The sequence below is a fragment of the Chaetodon auriga genome, chromosome 9, assembly GCF_051107435.1.
Source record: "Chaetodon auriga isolate fChaAug3 chromosome 9, fChaAug3.hap1, whole genome shotgun sequence".
Classification (NCBI taxonomy): domain Eukaryota; kingdom Metazoa; phylum Chordata; class Actinopteri; order Chaetodontiformes; family Chaetodontidae; genus Chaetodon; species Chaetodon auriga.
In genome coordinates this window covers 8,241,479-8,261,929 of record NC_135082.1, presented here as the reverse complement: position 1 = coordinate 8,261,929, position 20,451 = coordinate 8,241,479, and the positions used below count along the sequence as shown (strand labels likewise).

The window sequence follows — 20,451 nt, the reverse complement described above, 5'->3', positions numbered from 1 at the left end:
CGACGGGTCAGCTTTTACCCTTTACTGTTTTATTCTGTACATGAGAATCATCAAAACTAGATCTGTTTTGGCTGAGGATCCACATGCACAAAGTATTACATGACCTGTTAATCGACACTTATTAGCTTTCATCTTGATAAGCAGACGGATACACGCAAGCACACACACACACACACACACACACACACACACACACAGCTTCCCCAAGGCTGGGTAGACCATGTTTATGTTTTCCGGTAGTATCATAACAGAGCGCCACTCTTCCATGTTGAATATATCTAATGGCAAATTGTTTTCTCCACGCGGTTTTCTGGTACATAATTAGCCTAATTAGCATTTTACAAAATGAAGAGGCAGAAAACTAAATGAGCTGAAAGGAACAAACAGAGAAAGAAAATGGTCTAATTTTCAGGAGAACTCAGTAAACTAATTTGAAACCAACAAAGTTAGTGAGGGGTAGTGGGTGAAAACTTTAAAATGTGGCAGAATATGTCCATTAATTATTCCTCATAATAAGTACCCAAATGACACATTGGTGGTTCTTGTTTTATGAAATGCAAAGACATACATTAAGCAACCCAAACAAAAATATAGTTAATATAAATGTAATGAAGCTGTTTTACGTCGCTCTTTGATGAAACTCATTTTATTGGTTATTTCTGTCCATCAGCAGCAACCAGAGCACTACAATATATTCATATTCTCACAAATAAAAGGGATGAAATAGAGTAGGTCTGACAGCCGAGGGGAGATGAGCTTCCAGCTATTCACAAAGTAGCAAATTGGACAGTGCTTTTTCACCTTTCATCTTGCTTCAATTGTCAGTGTGGCCATTCAAGCTGAAATATTTTCCTATTGTGCATACTTCTCCTGAATGAAGAATGACTTCAGCAATGAATATGAATGATCTGCTTTGCGTGTGTGCCAATCTCAACAAAGAAAGTGGCTTATGTTTGAGTCATATGCTGAAGATAATTTCACACTTCCCTCTTCTTTTCTTTCTCCATGTTGAAACAGACTGGCAAATGGCATAGGTGGGAATGAAGACGATGATGAAGCGGGTGAGGAGGACGAGGGAGGAGATGAGGGGGGGACCCATGCACACTTAGACACTTTCAGCTCTCACTTTGAGACTACTGTAGAACAGGCCGACACAGAAGTGGAGGAAGAGGAGGAAGAAGTCCAGAAAGAGGGAGAAAACCAGGACAGTTTCAGCTCAGTGTTTGAGCAGATTGTTGAACAGGTTGATGTTCAGGAGGAGGAAGAGGAGGAAGAGGAGAGGGAGTTGGAGGAAGAGACAGACAAAGGTAGGGTGGACAACAAAGACGGCTTCAGCTCCACGTTTGAGCGCATTGTAGAGTCTGCCCTGCTGAGGGGCGGGACCTGCTACAGCAGCCTGGACTCTCTGGACGTGCTGTCACTCACAGATGAGACAGACAGCTGCGTCAGCTTCGAGGCGCCACTGACGCCGCTCATCCAACAGAGGGCACTGTTACAGGGTCCTGAACCCCTGGAGCTGGAGCTGGCAACTGTTTTGGAACAAGAAGGCGCTGAGACTGGACCAGATGTCCAAGGTGGGGATCTCATGGCTGGCGAGAGCACTGTTCAGGAAGCTGGAGCTGTGGCTGGAGTAGGAGGAAGCCCGTTGAGGACCACCATACCAGGGAGTAGGTCGGAGTTTGTGCTGAGCCAGCCCGGACGCTGGGCCATCCCAAATGGATACCATACAGACTCCCAGGGAGCCATAGAAGGTTGCGGAGCCATGATCAACTCTGTCAGGTAAGAAGGCCAGGTTTAGGTCATATAAGTCCCCCATGCTCAGATATTTTGTATTTATAGCGTCATTAAACTTATTTTGAAGGAACAGGTTTTGTTTGAAGATAATTTAGACAATTCTGGAGAAAACTGGTGCAGAGGTTATATGCTTCACTCCAGCCCATTGTCCTGTATTTCCAGGTCGGATCAGTCAGGGGGAGAGTGTGCATTGTTGCCCGACACAGTGTCTTACCACTAGCAGTCACCAGAGTTAGAAATGTTCAAATCCTACACGGTGGCTTTAAAGTGTTATGGCAACAATATACCAACAGAATCATTTTACAGCTAGAGCTTGTTTGGATCAAAATATCGTTAATTGTCTCCACATTAATTAGACATTACATTGAAATTAGTAATTTGTTGTATGTTACTGTTATTTACTTTTTTTTTTTTTGGAATTTAAAAGAAAAGTTTTCTGTGAATTAGCATGAGCAATAATTCCACTGGGATTAAACTGTCAAAGTAGAAGAATTGTGTATGGTTAGTCTAAGGTATACAGTGGGAGTGAGTGCTATAGCAAATGTGATGTTTTAGATTCTGTGTTAAACACAGTTGAATTAATGTTTAGAGTATTGAGGACAGTTTCTAGTGTGTGCCCTGTTGCAGCATTGGAAGCTTTGTGTAGATATCATCGATATATGGTGTTCCAGAAGTGTAATTACTGTAATATACTGTGACCTTGGCTTAACCAGCAGGTGGCGTGAACATGGTGAGCGCCAGCTGTGAGCCCTTAGAGAGGGGGCAGGGTGGTTGGTTGGTTTGAGATAAATGTGGTAGTCTGGCTGCTCGAAAGAAAGAAATTTGTCCGTATGAGCAAAATCAGTCGACAGTCAAATCCTGTCGACTAAACCAACCATTACAATACATTGTGCTGGTAAAAAAAAAAAAAAAAAAAAAAAAAAGCAAGGCTCATGTTGCTCAGCATAAAATCCTTCATATCTGTGGAAAAGGAGAGAAGGGAAACTGTTACTGTACATGGTTGGATAGCTTTGTGCACTTTGGCGTGAATGCTACACTTGCACAACAGGCTTAAACAGCAACAAGCAAACAAAAACGCAGTGCTGAAAAAAAAAAATTCTAAGTTGCAGTCGGAGGGCGTTTACATTTTCATGGAGTCAGTGGGGCTGTTTAAGCAGGATTGTTGCATTTGAAATGAAACAGCTCCTTCTCATGTTGGTAGTGACTGAGATCCTTGTAAATCCAGACAGCAAGTTCATGACGTAGACCTGCAGATTGTGGCTGGGGTATTTGCTTTCTTCTACCACTTTGTTTAAAGAATACTTGCTCAGTAGAGAGAGATAACCTCAGTGTTGCCAAATTACAAAAGGTTTATGCATGACAAAAGACCTTCTTGGAATGGAAACAGAGTTTGTTGGACTTGTGTCCTGGTTTCATACGGGAGATTAACACTTGAAATTTATATTTCAGTGCAGAAATACGATACCTGCCAGTACAATGAATCACTTCGATGAACTGAACAGCAGGATTATCCTTCACTTTGTCTCATATAGCAGGCTCATATTTATGACAATGCTGAGATTTTACACTATGATCTGTAACTTTTCGGCTCTGTCTAACGTTTGGTAGAGACTCCAAGGAGTTGTGGCCATACGTCAACAGCTGATACTACTTTGTTACATTTAATTACCTTAATAGAACTAGAGAGGGTTGAGGAAGACAGTACAGAGCCACTGAAGGGGGAGGTGGTAACAGGAACCATATGGGCAAAACTGTGTAACCTGAACTGTGGCTATAGGTCTGGCTGGCCTGTATGCAATCCCTGTGGCCTGTTCTCCAGTTCTGCCTTGCTGCACAGTTTCAGTTACTAACCCCCTAGAATGCCAAATTGATGCACAGACCTCCGACACGATCAGCTCAGCTAACTGCTGGGATTTGTTCACAGACTCTCCTGTGCTTCCACAGCTCAGTATGAGTTATAGGATGAACTGAGGATTTAAGATGTCGGCTCTCCTCTTTCGCTGCTCTCTCTCTCTCTCCCACTGTCTTACAGATGTTGTCCTTTAAGCACGGTCTTACTTCCTGACCACCAGCGCCAAGCTGAATGAGCTATTGTTTATGTCATGACATCATCGTCTTCAGCTTTCCTCTGCCCAGCAGGGTCTTTTGAGTGAATGTGTGTGTGTGTGTGTGTGTGTGTGTGTGTGTGTGTGTGTGTGTGTGTGTGTGTGTGTAAGTGAGCGATTATTGCTGTATGGTAGCCAGCTTGCGAGACATTTGAGCACTTAAATCTCGAGTGGATGCATCTGCTAGTCAGTCTTAAAGGGATAGTTTAACTTTTAAAGACACTCACAGTATCCAATTTATCATGAATTAGAAGTCCCTGATATCCCAACCCTAGTTTTTTAGGATATTAAATGGAGAAGTGCCATGCATTAGCATTTCTAGTGCAAGTCAATGGAGGTAAAAGCCATTACTCTTAAACAAAAAAATCACAGTTGAAGCACAGTCAAAGTTTATTTTGTCATGCTATTCTCCAGAGGGAGCATGCATAATTTTAACAGAGTTGCTTTTTAGCCCAATTGACTCGAAGTAGCTTGAACTGGTACGGCATAATGAAAACACCACAGTACCAGGGGAAGTTTTTCTTTTTGGATGGACCCTTAAGAGCACAGTTCATAGTGAATAAACAGATAGACTGTTGCAATTTTAAAATTCACGTCTTAAAAGCTTTTTGTGATTCACAGCGTCTGTAAAAGGGGTGTGTGTCAAAGCAAAGCAGTTATTAACACAAGCTAAAAGGGTGTCTACATGCATTATCTCATCCATTCTAACATATATTTCTCTGGTTCATTCCTTCTTCTCTCTCCTTCGCTCTGTCACTCCATCTCTTTGTAAACTCCATTTCACCTCCTGCCTCTGTATTAATTTCTCCACTTTATTCTTCTTATCTCACTTTATCTCACTCCACCATCTTTCTCCTTTCGTCTTTGCATCACCTCCTCTTCCATTTCCCCTACAGTGCTCTCCTGCTGCTGCGTCTTATCTTTCATTCCTCGTCTCTCCCTTTCTCCATTCTTCTCGGTGGGTAGCCACAGAATTGGCACAGATACACATTTTGGCACTTCAGGCGTCATGGACAACTAGTCTTTTTCACTGTAGGACAGAGCAGTTGCAAAGAAATGGATAAAAAATGGCAAGTTAATCAGCCAGTCAGTCAACTTGGCAGACATTTAGTTGTTTTATGGGTCAGTCAGTCCACATTTTCTGTCATTATAAAGAATGCTCAGATTTTTTCCCTTTAAAATAGTGTCTCCAGTTTTGGTGCTGCTGCTAAGTAACCATCTCTATGGTGTCTTTAGACTGCATTTCCCAGGTATCATTTGTTGACTTTGGTTTTGGTATAACCAAACTACTACTACTACTACTACTACTACTACTACTCAAATGAAGTGATGATTGTCATTTTTATGTCAGTTTCATTGCAGCCCTTCAAATATTTGTTGAGATATCAAGAAAAAACACAAATATGACCTTCCTGATGGTACTAGAGGTAAAGTCAGGATATCACCAAAGTCATTAGAATTCATCCCATGGAAATCATGAATGTTTGTACCAAATTCCATGGCAATCGATCTCATATTTATTGAGATATTTCATTCTGGACCAAAGTGGGGGGCCAAAAGACCAACATTGCCAGCCCTAACAACATACTCTAGGGCTGACATAGCTTTACAACTGTTAGATACCATTATTTTCTAGGATGTTCCAGGATTTTCCAAAAGAGTATATGAACAAAGATAGTCTGCTTGCATGACACACAGCTCTAAACATAGCCGCACAGGAAAAACTGTTATTATAGGCAATAGAGAGTGTATGTAAATGATAGAATAGTGGAGAAGACAGTGTGTCTTTTCAGGAAAACATTGGCATGCAGCGTAAAGCAGTTGGATCGCCATATGTGTCTCAAAATGCAGAAACTCTGTTAGAGAGTCATAAATCAGTTGTACACATGTCTAACATGCCCTGCCTGAATGCAGTTAAAACAGTAATACTCCATGTCTTCTTCCAATTATTCTTACTATTAATGTGATCTTTTTTTCTGATTTTTTTTGCTGTGTAAAGATGCAGTGCATCAATGAAAAGCCATCGACTCACTGATTTTCATCTAATCAGGATATTCAGATTGATTTGGATGCCTTTCAAACCTTACATCAATGTTTTTGACAACCTAATGCATACAGCCTCTGTCCAAAATCCAGGCTTCAACTTCCATAACAGACAGAGTCTTGATGATGCCCCGGGCGGAGAGAAGACACCTAATCTTACCTCAGCCACTCTCCCTGTAGATCCTCTTTCTGCTACTGCTGATTATTCTGACATCAGTGGATGAAGGGAGTAAAGTAGGCAGCTGGCCACGGGGATATAGAAGACACTGGCAAGTATTGCAGATGTTGAAGCGAAGCTATCCAACACATGGCAATAAGAAGTGAAGGGTTTCTTTCAAGCAGTCAGTGTCAGTGCTGCCAGTCTCTTAGTCAGTAAATCTGCTTGTGGCTCTCAAGCATTTCAGTCTGCAGTGTACGTCGTGCAGTTTGTCAGCATGTCAGTCACTCAGGTTGTCGTTTAGATTAGACTGTCAGTCACATTTGGCCATTTTGGTTTGGTAATCAATCAGTCTGTTACTTCAACAGTTGTGCCCCTCTGTGCCCTGTGGGAACCATCATTGGGTTTGAATTCTTAACCGTAATCCATAGAGACTGCTGAAACTGCCATGAAAACACTCTCTGTCAGTCAGTTTAGCAGCTTACTACTGTGCATTGCCAGCTACATCTACTCGGTGGAGCAACCTGGTGGTGTAGCATCAGTGCACACGAACAGGGACACAGAGAAATGCTTAAGAGAAGGGAGACAGACTGACATGGATATGCGTCTTTAGACCGTGCACAGAGTCACATGCAGTCAGAGCACAAATGAAGTCTATACCATGAGTGTCTGTTAACCTATGCATGCTTTTTACTCACATAAATGTCTGCAGTATCTCTGGCCGTACATTTGCATGCATGCATATGTTTCTGTGTGTATCCGTGTGGGGAACATGCTGTGAGCGTGTGTTTCTCCCCCTAGCTCATGAGCCTACCAGATCTAAGCCCAAGCAGAGCAGATAAAAGCCAGGCGCAGTTGTTTCCATATCAGAGAAGCAGCTCTGCCGTGTGGGCTAATCTCTTTCATATACACTGTTGAGTGCTGAAACACACACACATGAAAGACACACGGGCCAGTAGCATGCATGCGTAAACAAAAATGTGCATAATGCTTGTACATCCTAATGCTCGCTCAGTGACACATATATGGAGTTTTCATACCTATCTTTCACACTCTTTCCATCTTTCTGTTTCTCACTTACACGCACACACACAAACACACATGTGCATTTTTCAGGATGTCTCTTTGGGAATAAAACCCTTACTGTGGTTCTATAGCATTGCTGAAACATCCTGCAGATTATCCTTCCCTGGCTCTCCGTCAGGCAGTGATATGGACACACACATCCACACACACAGACAACTATTTAAGTGCACACTTCTGCAACACAAGCAGTAATACATACAAATTCTCTCTTTCACCCTCTCACCACAGACGCACACACTAACTGAATCATTTCAGCACTGACAGATTTATCCCTGTCTATTTATAGCTTGACTTGTTCTATGACACATCCCACAGTCTTACTGTACCAGAGACTGTTTTGGCTGAATGAGGTTCTTCTTACCACAGGCCTCTCTCCGCTGAGGCGTCTGTCAATACTTCCTGTATGTGTTGAGTGGAAGTCCAGCCAAACTCTTTTTGCCATTTTTTGTCCTCCTCTTTAAATCTGTGGCTGATTTTAAGGCACGAGTTGTTCTCTAGTTGTTGTCAGATGAAACTGTTCAGTGTTTCACCAAACACAATCCCACACCTGAACACAATTAGTCTCACCCAGCCGAAAGAGGTCACCATTGTCCATTGTCTGCTGCTGAGTGGGTGTTTTTTTTTTTTTTTTGGTTTTGGTTTGTGTGTGTTTATGTGTATGCAAGAAAGAGACAGAGGGAGATAGAAAACAAAGCCATACCACAATATTGGGCCAGGTCTGTAAAGCAAGTGATTGCATGAGATTACTGTTATGTGGATATAAGTAATAGTCTTATTGTTGGTATAACAATAATGAAATGACATATATAATTTAATTTTTACTTTCATCATATTATATTTGACATGAGTATGTATTTTGGGTTAGTCTATACTAATGTGATTTTAGTCTTGGTTTTCTAACACAAAGTCATAAATAAATACAAAAAAACAGACCAATTAGGGATTTAACAATAACCTATAACATATTTTAAGCTTGTTGTTACATCAGTAGTGGTTGATACTGCCTGTAGATATTACAATTACAAAGATATCCATCCATCCATCCATCCATTTTCTGCCACTTTTCTGGGGCTTGGTCATGGTGGCAGCAGACTAAGCAAGGTTGTCATTCCCCAGCAAAGTTCCCCAACTCCTCCAAGAGGATCCAGAGGCATCCACAGGCTAGAAGAAATATAGATCCTCTCCAGCATTTTCTCGGTCTCCCCTGAGGTCTCCTACCCGTTGTATGTGCACAGAAAACTTCCAAAGGAAGGTGCCCAGGTTACTGGCTACTTTCAACACGAAGGAGCAGCTCCCTCTGGAGTCTGAGCGTCTCTAAGGGTGAACCCGGCCATCCGAAGGAAGAAACTCATGAAGAGCACATGTGTCTATGACCTCATTCTTTCAGTCACTACCCAAACTCATGACCATAGGTGAAGGTTGGAATAGAGACTGACCATTAAATTGAAAGCTTTGCCTTCCATCTCAGCTTCCCCTTCACCACAACGGTCCAGTACAAAGCCTGCATTACTGCTGACGCTGCACCAATCCGCCTGTCCATCTGACACTTCATTTTACCCTCGTAAACAAGACCCCAAGATACATGAACTCCTTCTCTTGGGGCAACAGCTCACTCCCAACCTGGAGGAGAGGTCACTGTTTTCCACCAGAGAACCATGGTCTCAGACTTGGAGGTGCTGACTTTGGTCCCAACCACCCCAGTGCATGCTGAAGGTCATGGTCTGATGAAGCCAACAGAACAGCATCATCTCCAAAGAGAAAAGAAGCAGTTCTAACAATCTTTGGACACTCTGCTCAGCCCACCTGTGCTTTGAGATCGTATCCATGAAGGCCATAAACACATTCGGTGACAAGGCACAACCCATGGGGAGTCCAACATCCACTGGAAATTTGTTTGACTTCCTGCAAAGAATACAGACACAGCTCTCTCTTCGGTCATAAAAGGACCGGATGGCTCATAGCAGTAGCCCTGGTGCCTTACACTCCCACAGTATACAAGACGCTGGGTGAGATGCTGCATTCATGTAGGAGTCTCATAGTCTGGGCCCTCCCCCTGGGACCAATTTGCCTTAGGACACCAGGAGCTATTCCCCCCAACAACACAGGTCACGGGGACACACTCTAACCTCGGCATTAAGACAGTATAGCTGACTGGTTGAGAAGCACAAAATATGGACTCATTTTAATAAGTTTCCTATGTTAGTGAGGAGCACTTGTCTCGTGTGGCCTCGTCTGGCTAACTGCTCAAAACACTGAATCAGTTTTTGTTTTTCTGTGGCTGCCATGAGAACATCACATCTGTTCAATAGCTTTGTAAATTGTGCTGTCTGTGAAAAATCCATGGTGTGTCAATGACAGAGGTTATTCATGAGTCATAAGCTGCTCGAAAAACCTGCAGTGTGATCACTATTCAGCAGCATCTGCTTGGTCCAAGAACGTAACCTGGTCCCAGAGCAGATTGAATTTCTGTGTTTTTGTTGTCGTCAAGGAAATTTAGCCACTGCTGTTGTAAGTCTCGAAGGGTGCCGGCCCGTCCAAATACCAATCAGACTTCCTCCAGGATTTTGTCTCTGGTCCCGTCTTCCATCTCATCCCCCAAATGTTGTACTTTTGACCCTACAGCTCCCTCTTAGTCCTCTTCTTCTTCTATTGTTCTTCTTTCCACTGGTGTAGAAAGAGGAAGGCAGAATTTAGATGGTCAGGGTACCATGCAGGCATGTGTCAGTGTGTCTTTTACGTCCTCGTTTTACATTAAAAATAGATTTTTTTTTTTTGACCAAATCGGTGGTAAGCTCTCCCAAATTAAAGCTCAGCCATTTTTCATATACTATATTAATGTTAGGTGGCTTTACCCTTTGCCTTTCATCAGTGGTTGCTGAGCTGCACTCAAGCAATACACGGAATGAATGTACAGAAATAACCACATCAAATAACTACATGCTGGAAAGCAGCTTAGAGGACTTCAAGAGTCCAAATACAGGACGTCCTGCAGATATTGAACTGATCTGCTGGCCCCGAGCCCTTCACTTAACTGCAGAGGAAGTCGTGTTGGCTGGGACACACAGAGCCATTGTAAAGCCACCACCAGGAACGGTCTAATTCATCAGGAAAAGCCTGTCCTGTCGTTTGCTCCGCCCCCTACATCCTCTCCTCTGTGAAGCGCTGAGACAGCCAAGAAAGTTCAAGGAAAGAACTGAAAACACACTCCCAGCCTGTTGACACTATGGTGAAATAACGCGACGCTCTACTTTATCATCTCCGGATAGCCTATAATTATGACTGACCTGACTTCCGCCTTGAAGAAATCTGACTTGGATTGAAGTTTAAACAGCAATTCGGGGCCGATGGAGATTTTACCGACCACAGGGTGATGAGGCGGACGGAACGTCGCGCGCCTTTCCCCGCTGATTTCAAAGATCCGAGAGACGATGTGGAAAGAGGAATATGATGTTCACTTCGACTTTTTGCTGCAGCTGCTGTAAGTCTAATACCTCTACAGGCCAGGGATTCTTTTAAGCGTTTGCATCCAAATGGGTGGGAACATCATGCTGCGTGGCAAAATGGAAATAGTGACCGTACGAAAAATTACGATTGGACTTCTTATCCAGGGACTTCTCGACGCTACCAAAGTTAATATTAAACTGACTTCACAGTCAGTATTTCTATATCCTGCGGTGTATTCCCACAGGAACTCAAAGTGCTTAAGCGGATTTAGAGATTTTTTTTTTTGGCATTACTGCTTGTGTGCAATAGTCACACATCAAAATTATTGCCATTATTTTTGTCCAGGACTAATCTATTAATAGATCATTGTTTCAGCTATAACCTACTTGAGGTATACCTAATTGCTGAATTGTTATTTTTTGCCTTGTACTCACCAAGTCAATATAGCTCTTTAACCATCATGGCCCTTGATGACCCCAGATTGTCAAAAAATTGTGTGAAAAAACGTAACATGGACATAACCTGGTGTCAGTTTTTGTGAATGGAGGTGGTGTTTGTGTGTTTCAAGAGTCCAATATTGCAGTTGTTTTTTTTTTGCAGAAATGGTATCTAGCAGCAGATAGCCTGACACACACACACAAACACACACAAATAGCCCCGCTGTGTGTGTGTTTTCTGTAGTATGCCTACCTCAAGAAAAGTCAAAGAAAATAATTGAATTTCATAATCCAGTTAATCCCCTAATAGTTTCTTACCCTGATGGAAGACCCCCCACCCCCCACCCACACCAGCACACACACACACACACACACACGCACACACACCTTGCACGCAGACACACCTTGTAGGTGTGGATATGGGCACAGCCAAAGAGATTAGTAGCATGAGTCAGTGGCATGCCCCATCACGCTCTCCATCTCGGACACACTCACTCACACATACACAGACTAAGTGGCGGTTTCACTGAGTAAATATGCCCTGGGGATCCAGAATTGTGCCTTTAGATAGACAAATAGGTTTACTGTGCGCCACTTGGCCCTTACTAACGCCAAGTATGGGGCCACAAAGGGCCTGCGCTAGATATCTGACACTTTATATTTTGTCTCACTCACTTTTTCTTTGTGTGTCTATGTGTGTGCGCGGGTGCATGTGTGCATTTGTTCTATCATTGCCAGACAGCAGTGAATTGGGGTAGCCCGGCATCATTTTGTCCCATGGCTGATATGAGCTTTAAATGATTTATGAGGTCTCTCTGAGTCTAGTGAATTAATATGGTCAGACAAGCGAAAGCAATTTCACCGCAAACACTAAGCCAGATATTGTTTTGATGGTTTACCACAGACTCATTTTATTTTGTGTGAATCGCTGTGTGTGCGCATACATGTGCCTGTGTGTGTGCGTGTGTGTGTGTGTGTGTCCGTGTGTTAACGTATGTCTTCAAGTGTGTGTGAGCATTTGTGCAATATTTATTCATGCCTGTATTTATTCATTTATTGGTTTTAAACCACTTGTCTGGGTCTCAAAGGGGATTCCAATGACTTTCCTTTCCATTGAGCAAGCTGGGGATCTGCCCAGAGGTCTCCTCCCTGTTGGGCATGTCCAGAATCCTCCCAGAGGGAGCTGGACAGGAAATATTTTAATCAGATCCCCAAACCACCTCAACGGACTGCCTCTCCACATGAGAGAGTGGTGGTTTTACTCTGTCCGGATATACAAACTCCCCACCCTGTCCCCAAGGATGAGCCCAGGCACCCTGCAGACGAAACTGCTTCCAGCAGACTGTATCTGCAATCTTATTGTCATTCTTGGCAGTGATGCTCCACTGCGATAACGTGGAGGAGTTTGCATGATCCACCTTGTCAAGGTGGAGGTTTTATTTGTCTTTATAATCCTGGCATCTGTGTTGTTAGGGGCTATAGCACCTTGTAGGGCCCCCCAAGGCAAATTGGTCAAAGGTCAGGGGCCAGTTGAAGAAGTAGTTCTCAGAGCCAAATAAATCAGCCAAGATGGGACAGTGTGACCTTGCCTGGAACAGGGAAGTCAGGGCCCTTTGTAGATTTCAGCTTTAGCAGTGCTGTGCATATTCGACCACTCAGCATGTGAAGGCAGGGGGCAGACTCCCGGCTGTGGAGACTGGTTGTTGTTTGTTTTTGTTTGTCTTTTGTATCGGCCCATTTTTTCTGATGTTCATTTTTGCCACACAACACAGGACTGTGATAGACAGCCTGAAGGTAGACCACAGTCCTTTTACATCTTCTAGCACAGGACACTTGGCTTCCGCTGTATCCATGGTAACCAGCAAATCCCTTTTGACAGCAGTGCGTAATGTATTCAATTTGTGAGGGTAATGCAATTGGGCTGATCAGATTATGCAAAAAACATCTGAATCATCTGGCGAGAACGCTGACGATGCCACGCAGATGCACACACAGACAGGAAATGAGGAAAATGCTATTTAGACTGATCGAGATGAACGTGTGTAATCTGTTTCTCAACAAATAAAACTGAGACAGTTTGCTGTTTTGTGCTGATTTGCTGATACATCCAGCAGTAGAGTGCAGTTAATGTGTGTTCCTTGATATTAAATGTGATGCTGTTTTGCTTGAATGTTCAGAGTTTTGCTGTGGCGCGGTTTTGTGGGATGAATGCATTATGGACACTCCAAGTAAGACATGAAAAAGGCACGGTGAAGTAGCAAAAGTAACAAAATGTTTTTTTAATGAGTAATTAAAACCAAACCATCAGCACTGGATGTTTAAAGTGCTATAAAAAGGCTAATTAACTTCTCACTGATGGACTGTGGTGTGTACCAAAATATACAGTGCAAAGTAGTACAGTGGACACAGCTCAGCATGTTTATCAAACTACCTCAGTAGTCATAAATAAATAAGTAGGACACTAATTAATACACTGCCTCGATTCTGTTCTCTTGATGACACTTAAACAGTTATAGGGAGTGTGAGGCCTTGGCCTGATTAGACAGTTCATCAAACTGTGTCCCTCAGCAAGACGCTGTGCGCAGTGATGGCCTCATTTGTCAATGTTAGGTCTTCAAGTAGGCCTGAACGATATGCAGAAAAAGTCATATTGAGAATATTTTGACAAAAATTCAAATTGTGATAAAAATCACAATTTTAGCGGGAATGCTAATTTTTGTTTTTCATTTCATTAAAAAAAAGAAGATCTAAGAATGATGATGATGATGTAAGGGAACAAGCATGTTCCATTACGGCTGGAGAATATGATCTGTATCACCACGGTACTTCATTTATTAAGATATGTTGTGACACATTTTGCCTTTATCTAAAAATTGCAGCTCCTGAGGTTTGGATATTGCTCTTGGCCATCTTAAATTTCAGTCATATTGTGATGAATTATTCAGCCCTATCTTCAAGTGTTGTGCTTTTATTGGCTCTACAAACATCATTTTCAAAACAATCAACTCAATAACTTTGCAGGTGCTTGAAATATTTTTCTTCTGGCATTGAAAATGAGGACAGCTAGTCGTCTAGTGAGGCTGAAAAGAGCGTAAAAGGATGTGAGTTTCATAATTATCACCAGTATCTTATAATTCAGTATAATTAAACAACTTTTCAATGCATTTCAGTTTGAAACAATACTATATTACATTATAAATGTAAGAGATTTTAACCTCAAACAGTACATAGTGTTCAAGAAGACACACTTTGCATGTCATTACTTGGCAATGAAAGCTGCGTGTTTGATCTCGTATCTTCAACAGCTCGTTTAACTTTTTCCTAACCTTAACTACTCCTGCAGGGGTGATTCAGTACATTCAGTCCTTTGCAGAAACGCCCTGCCTCATAATCACATAGATACACCCATTCACAGCTGGGAACCAGTAGACAGCCCAGTGATGAGCATGAAATGGGCAAGTTACTTGTTCTGTTGCAGGTTGGTTGTTTTGCTCAAGGGCAAGTTGATGGGAGTTGTTGAGGCTAGAGAGAGCATGATAGGGACTGTATATGCACCTTTAAAAGTGAAAAGCTCACTTACTAACTTCCAAGCTATATTTACCTGAAATAGGGGAATGGAAATGTAAAATTAAGGGAATTTAGTTTTTATATTAAACCACTTTAATTCAAATCATGTTAGAGCTTAAGAGTCTGAGATTAGTGGAGGTTTTTGGAAGAGATCATGGCAGGTGAAAGCTGCTTCGGAATCAGCCTTTAGAGTCGCTGCATTAAAGTAGGACATTAAGTGACAGAGAAACTGGGTCAGTGTCATAACAAGGCATTTAAACCTCATTTGACTTCTGTTTGTGTGTATGTGAACATGTTTATGTAATTGCATTTTGTGCTCAGCAGTTGGGTTTCCTCTGTCTGATTTTAAGTGAGAGGGGAGGCATTTAACAAAGGACATGTGTTCCATTCATTAACCTTTGCACCTGCTTGTGTGTGTGTTTGTGTGTGCGTATGTTCTCCTCTCCTCCAGTGATGCCAACCTCACAGACGTGCTGTCTGACTCAGATGAGTGCGATCTGGGCAGTCTGGAGCGTTTGGAGCGCGGCAGCACCGACACTCTGGCCAATGGCTGCCGAGCCGACTGTGAGGCCGCCAAGAGGCTGGCCAAGCGCCTCTATCACCTTGAGGGCTTCAAACGCTGTGATGTGGCCAGACACCTGGGCAAGAAGTGAGCACGCACACACACAGTAACACATGCACGCACAAGATGACTGATGGACTGAGAAATCATCAGAAACAGAGGAAAACATGTTGACATAGTTACGTATGTTCAGTATTTCAACATGCACACATGTATAGATGAGACAGACATAATGAACACATTGATGCACCTGATTGACATCTACTCTCATCTTCAAAGACATCTGCACATGCTTACTTCGTTCGTAAAGAATTACTAGAAGACTGTCTTGAATACAGAAAGGAAACATTTATATAACACATTCATGTGTTTTCAGTGCCACGTTGATGTGCCGATGCTCTCTTTTTTTCTGTCTTTCTGCAGTAATGAGTTCAGCCAGTTGGTGGCATCAGAGTACCTGAGTTTCTTTGATTTCTCCGGCCTTTCGCTGGATCGAGCCCTGAGGTAATGCACAGTCAGCACTTGGGACTGATGAGTGTTTGATGTAGACGTCGATACACATGCATGCGTGGGTGTATTCTTCACTTTCCCTCTTCACAAGGCATTAGCTTCGCGCTAATCAAGCTGTCGTGTTGAGTACAGTTAGCCAGTGGAGCTGACAGCTGCGAAGTACACCACTGACATGTTGCTGTCTCAAACTGCTGCCTGCAGCTCAGCGTTGTTCACTTAAGAGGCTGCATATGTGCACTTCAGACCAGGCCAGACGATCTTACTGTTGTTAGGAAGTAACCTGTAACATATTTGAAGTCTGGTTTAATGAAGTTACTGTCGTAGTCTGCATTAATCTGACTGCATAGAGATTCTTTCAGTCTGTAGTTTTCCTGCATCTTAATTCTAAATAAATTAATCATTTAGCCTATGCAGTGTTCAAGGTGGCATCTTCACTTGTCATATAACAAATATTTAGCACTTTAACTTGTAGATTATTTTTTTTGCAATAGACTAATTGATTAAAAATTTTGTTTCGACAACATATTAATCTCTCACCTCAGAATGTACAGGATGAAAGTGGGACTGCACCTTGTATGAAACCTGTTGATTTTGGCAAACAATTACAATTACAAAGAGATGAGACGATCCTTCCTTATGACAATAAACTACAGAGTACATGACCACTAGGCCAAGTTTTAAAAAGCAGGCTTGACTGTTATAGTTTTTTTTTTACAGTGAAATGTTTCACAAGGTTTCAAACAAAGCTATCGGCTCCATTCCTCTGCAAATTGTATTCACTGCCAGAAGTGATTTGATTCATTCATTTTCCAGAGATGCATTACAGGCAAACACTTGACCTCCTGTTGACCTCATGGCTTCATTTGTGGAACAGGAACTTCTTAAAGGCCTTTCCACTGATGGGAGAGACCCAGGAGAGAGAGAGGATCCTCGTACATTTCTCCAGACGCTTCTGCCACTGCAATCCACAGACACCCACCTTTGAAGGTGAGAGTCGTGAGGGTGATGATGATGATGACACTAATGCAATGAGGAATAATATAATTAAGAGAAAAAACTGTCAGAACAGCCGTACAAAATGTAACACCATAAATATAAATTGATGATGACTAATGCAGTTTCCACATTGATCCCAGTTCAACAAACACCCATGACTGCAACATGTTTACATGGTGCTGCTTGCGTAAACCTTCAAATGTGACTGTAACAAATGTAAATACTAAATCAGTTCGGATCAGATAAAGCACAGGCTGAGTTTGTTGTAGCATGCAGGCTTTTGATGTTGCGTGATTGATGTCTGCATGTCCTATGAAGGAATGTATGGCACTGCAGTCATGTGAATTTGTGTGCATGTGACATTTAGCTGACCTGGGCCTTGTGTATTGTCTTGTTGCAGATGGAGCCCACACATTAACCTGTGCCCTCATGCTGCTCAACACCGATCTACATGGACATGTATGTACTACAGTTCTCTATCTTACTGGTTCTGCAGGATTGCCATTCCTCCAAACAAAGTGTATAGACAGTCCATTGTCAGCGATGGCATGTCAGTGTCGTCTTTTCTGTTTCTTGTTCTTTCCCTGTCTTTCTCTCTACCCTTTCCTCTCTGTTTCTCTCTCCTACGCGGCCTACTTTCTGACCTGTTTCTGTCTCTCCTCTGCTCGAATAGTCTCATCTGCTTGGTTTTAAACTGGAGCACTGGTCTGGCTAGCATAACACGATCAGTATCACAGGCCTTGTGCTGTGCTTTTCCTCGACCCTCCTGCTCACTCGACTTGGTCCCTGCTAATAGTACTTTTAATGAATATCCCTCCTCTAACTAATACCCTTTCTCTCTTTTCAATTTCCTCTTCCTCTCGTTCATATCTTTCCCCTGCTAACCAAATTTGGTCCCCTGGTCTCTCTCCGCTCCTGCAGGTGGTAAGTGTAATTATAGTACTAACACTGTCCTCATTGACACCTGCCCCCCTCTTGTCAGCTAACAATAGTATTTAAGTCATGGTTTCAAAACTGATGTCATATTAGGCCCATAATAAAGGATGCGCACACAGTGACAGATTCCTTTTTGAAATCATTGTTGGTCAGTGACACAAAAATATTTGGCTGATTAAATATTGTTTATCAAACAGAAATGGGCAGTAGCTCATTTTGGCTGATATTAATTCTGCTTAAAATAAAATGCAGTACTGATATTAGCTGTGGCAAATGCAGCTGATCTGTCCCTTTTATCCTGCAGATGCAGTCACAGTATCTAAATTAAAATTCCAACTTGTAGTTCACCTTCTAGGGTGAAGAATAGATGCAATTTTGAAGAGGCTATAAATTTTAGAATATAATGTATTAACTTAGTAAGAGCGCACTGTCCCACTACCTTTGCATGAAAATATAATTTAAATGGTGAACTGAGTAGGTCTTCCTCTTGGTTTGTGGCTGTGAAAGACACAGCTTTCGCTATTTACTGGATATAATGAATAAATAGAGCATCAAATATTTTGTGACATGTGTTCTTTGTACTTTCCCCACAGAAGGGAACTTCTTGTCCGTTATGTGGCTTCCTCAGAGGAAAATGTGAATAAAAACCCACAAACCAAAATTTTGTTTTTTTCTTTTTTTGTAGTAGCAATGGGTCCGTTGACATTAATACGTATATGTTTAGGTTACAGGCCTGATTCAGGCAGAGTGGGGCATTAACACACAAACACCTCCCTGTGTTTTCACTCTAATGATGCCTCATTATTAGAGGTTAAAACACAAGAAAAGGTAGGTAAGCTGATACTTCCTTAGCTCTAATGACTCACCACCACTACCAGTAGAACCAGCAGAATCACACTGCCACCCAGTGGGCAGTTGCAGAACAGCATAGGAGCAGATAAAAGCAGCTTAATATTATAAGCTCTATTAGAATTTGAAGATTTATCAACGTCTGTGGATCCTGAGCCAACGATTGACCAGTGTTGCTCCACACATGAAAAAAAAACCAGGTGAAATTTCTTCTTAAACTTGAAATGATTTTTGTTTATTTCTGTTTCTCCGTTTGTTCCTCAGAACATTGGGAAGAAGATGTCTTGCCAGCAGTTCATCAGTAATCTAGATGGTCTCAACAATGGCAAAGATTTCCCTAAAGACTTATTAAAGGTACAGACCTCCTCTTTCTTAGTCTATGAATTCTCAGCCCATAGTGAAGTAAAAGAAATCCAAAAGGAAACATGAATTTCTCACTTTTATTGCTTTGCCCACACAGGTCTTGTATAACTCAATAAAGAATGAGAAGCTCGAGTGGGCAGTGTGAGTATGCATTTAATGGTCAACAAAAGGAAAAGCATGTGCAGTATGCAAGAAGTGAATCCACTTGAATGTGTGCTGCTCAGGTTTATCTGAATGGGTATTTGTGTGTGCAGTGAGGAGGAGGAGCTGAGGAAGAGTCTGTCAGAGCTGGTGGAGGAGCAATGTGAGGGCGGGAGTAAGCGTGTTGCCAGGGTAACAGATGGCAGTAACCCTTTCATCGCCATTCCCATTCTCTTAAATGCTGTCACCTACAAACATGGTGTGCTGACCCGCAAGAGCCACGCAGACATGGACGGCAAACGCAGTGAGTGATTGTACACATACGCTCATACACTGACACACGTTTGGATGAAGTGACTGTAAATGTGTGAGTATGATAGAATTTTTTTTTTCCCGTCTCACTCTTCCAGCTCCGAGGGGTCGTCGTGGTTGGAAGAAGTTCTATGCGGTTCTGAAGGGGATGATCTTGTATCTGCAGAAGGTACCGCATCTTGTCCTCTGCTCCATTACCATAGAAACACACATCCACCACTGCTGTCATTGCGGTGGTGGATGCTGCTCGCTGCTCTGCTCTGCTGTGTGTGTGTGTGTGTGTGTGTGTGTGTGTGTCTCTGAGTGAGACAGCCCGAGCATCAAGAGAGGAAATGAGGCATGACTGCTATACTGTGTGTTTGTCTCCCCCTGCTGTTGGAAAGGCGGTACTAACCACATGTCAGGACGTAAAATGTTCAACGTGAATGAATTGAATCAGCTCTGTGTGATATTTTCACAGTTTTAACTTGATTATATAGTATGGATTCTATTCTCTGTTGTAAGAGACAAAACAACTAAGTGGACTGAAACATAAAAGGATTCACAGACTCCAAAACATAAGATCTTAGGATTTCTGTTTGTTGTTTTTATTATTTATTTATTTTTTTGTTAATTACCCAGGATGAGTACAAGCCTGATGCCGACATTTCAGAGGTGGACCTGAAGAACGCAGTGCGCATCCACCATTCTTTAGCCACTCGTGCCACAGACTACAGCAAGAGAGCCAACGTGCTGAAGCTCAAAACCTCAGACTGGAGAGTTTTTCTGCTGCACGCCCCGTAAGTCACCCCAGTCGAATTTGAGATGTTTTGATTATGCATCAGAAAGTCCAAACTCAAAAGCACAGAAAAGAAGACAAGTACAACACAAACTATATGTTCTGAAATTTTTTTTGCAAGTTTTCAATTTCTGGCATCACCTACAGATCATGAAACATTTCCATCGGTTGTCTCCTCAACAGCTCGAGTTTGTGCTAATGGATGAATGGTGATGAGCTGTTTCTGTGTAGCGACTCTCCCATCATAGAGTATGTTGTATCTAAAAGAGCTCTTCAGGACACTGAAAAATAACTAACCCTTCATACGAGTATGATGTGATACCTGAATCCTCTGTCATTGTCAATATCTTGCGCCTTGTGTAGGTTTGTCA

General features: G+C 42.3%; 1 protein-coding gene across 2 annotated transcripts in view; it reads left to right on the top strand.

Moving 5' to 3' along the window:
- The window catches only part of psd2 (pleckstrin and Sec7 domain containing 2), a 34,016-nt gene that overhangs the window by 9,006 nt on the left and 4,559 nt on the right, over nucleotides 1–20,451 (top strand). The window contains exons 3-12 of one of the 2 annotated variants that reach the window (XM_076739014.1): nucleotides 1,018–1,779; nucleotides 15,085–15,282; nucleotides 15,619–15,699; nucleotides 16,580–16,692; nucleotides 17,102–17,160; nucleotides 18,751–18,840; nucleotides 18,947–18,990; nucleotides 19,104–19,294; nucleotides 19,401–19,471; nucleotides 19,924–20,081. In XM_076739014.1, coding sequence (XP_076595129.1) covers nucleotides 1,018–1,779; nucleotides 15,085–15,282; nucleotides 15,619–15,699; nucleotides 16,580–16,692; nucleotides 17,102–17,160; nucleotides 18,751–18,840; nucleotides 18,947–18,990; nucleotides 19,104–19,294; nucleotides 19,401–19,471; nucleotides 19,924–20,081 — 1,767 coding nt within the window. Of the gene's footprint in view, nucleotides 1–1,017; nucleotides 1,780–10,339; nucleotides 10,664–15,084; nucleotides 15,283–15,618; nucleotides 15,700–16,579; nucleotides 16,693–17,101; nucleotides 17,161–18,750; nucleotides 18,841–18,946; nucleotides 18,991–19,103; nucleotides 19,295–19,400; nucleotides 19,472–19,923; nucleotides 20,082–20,451 lie in introns of those variants that run through there. The other variant, XM_076739015.1, reaches the window with a different exon arrangement.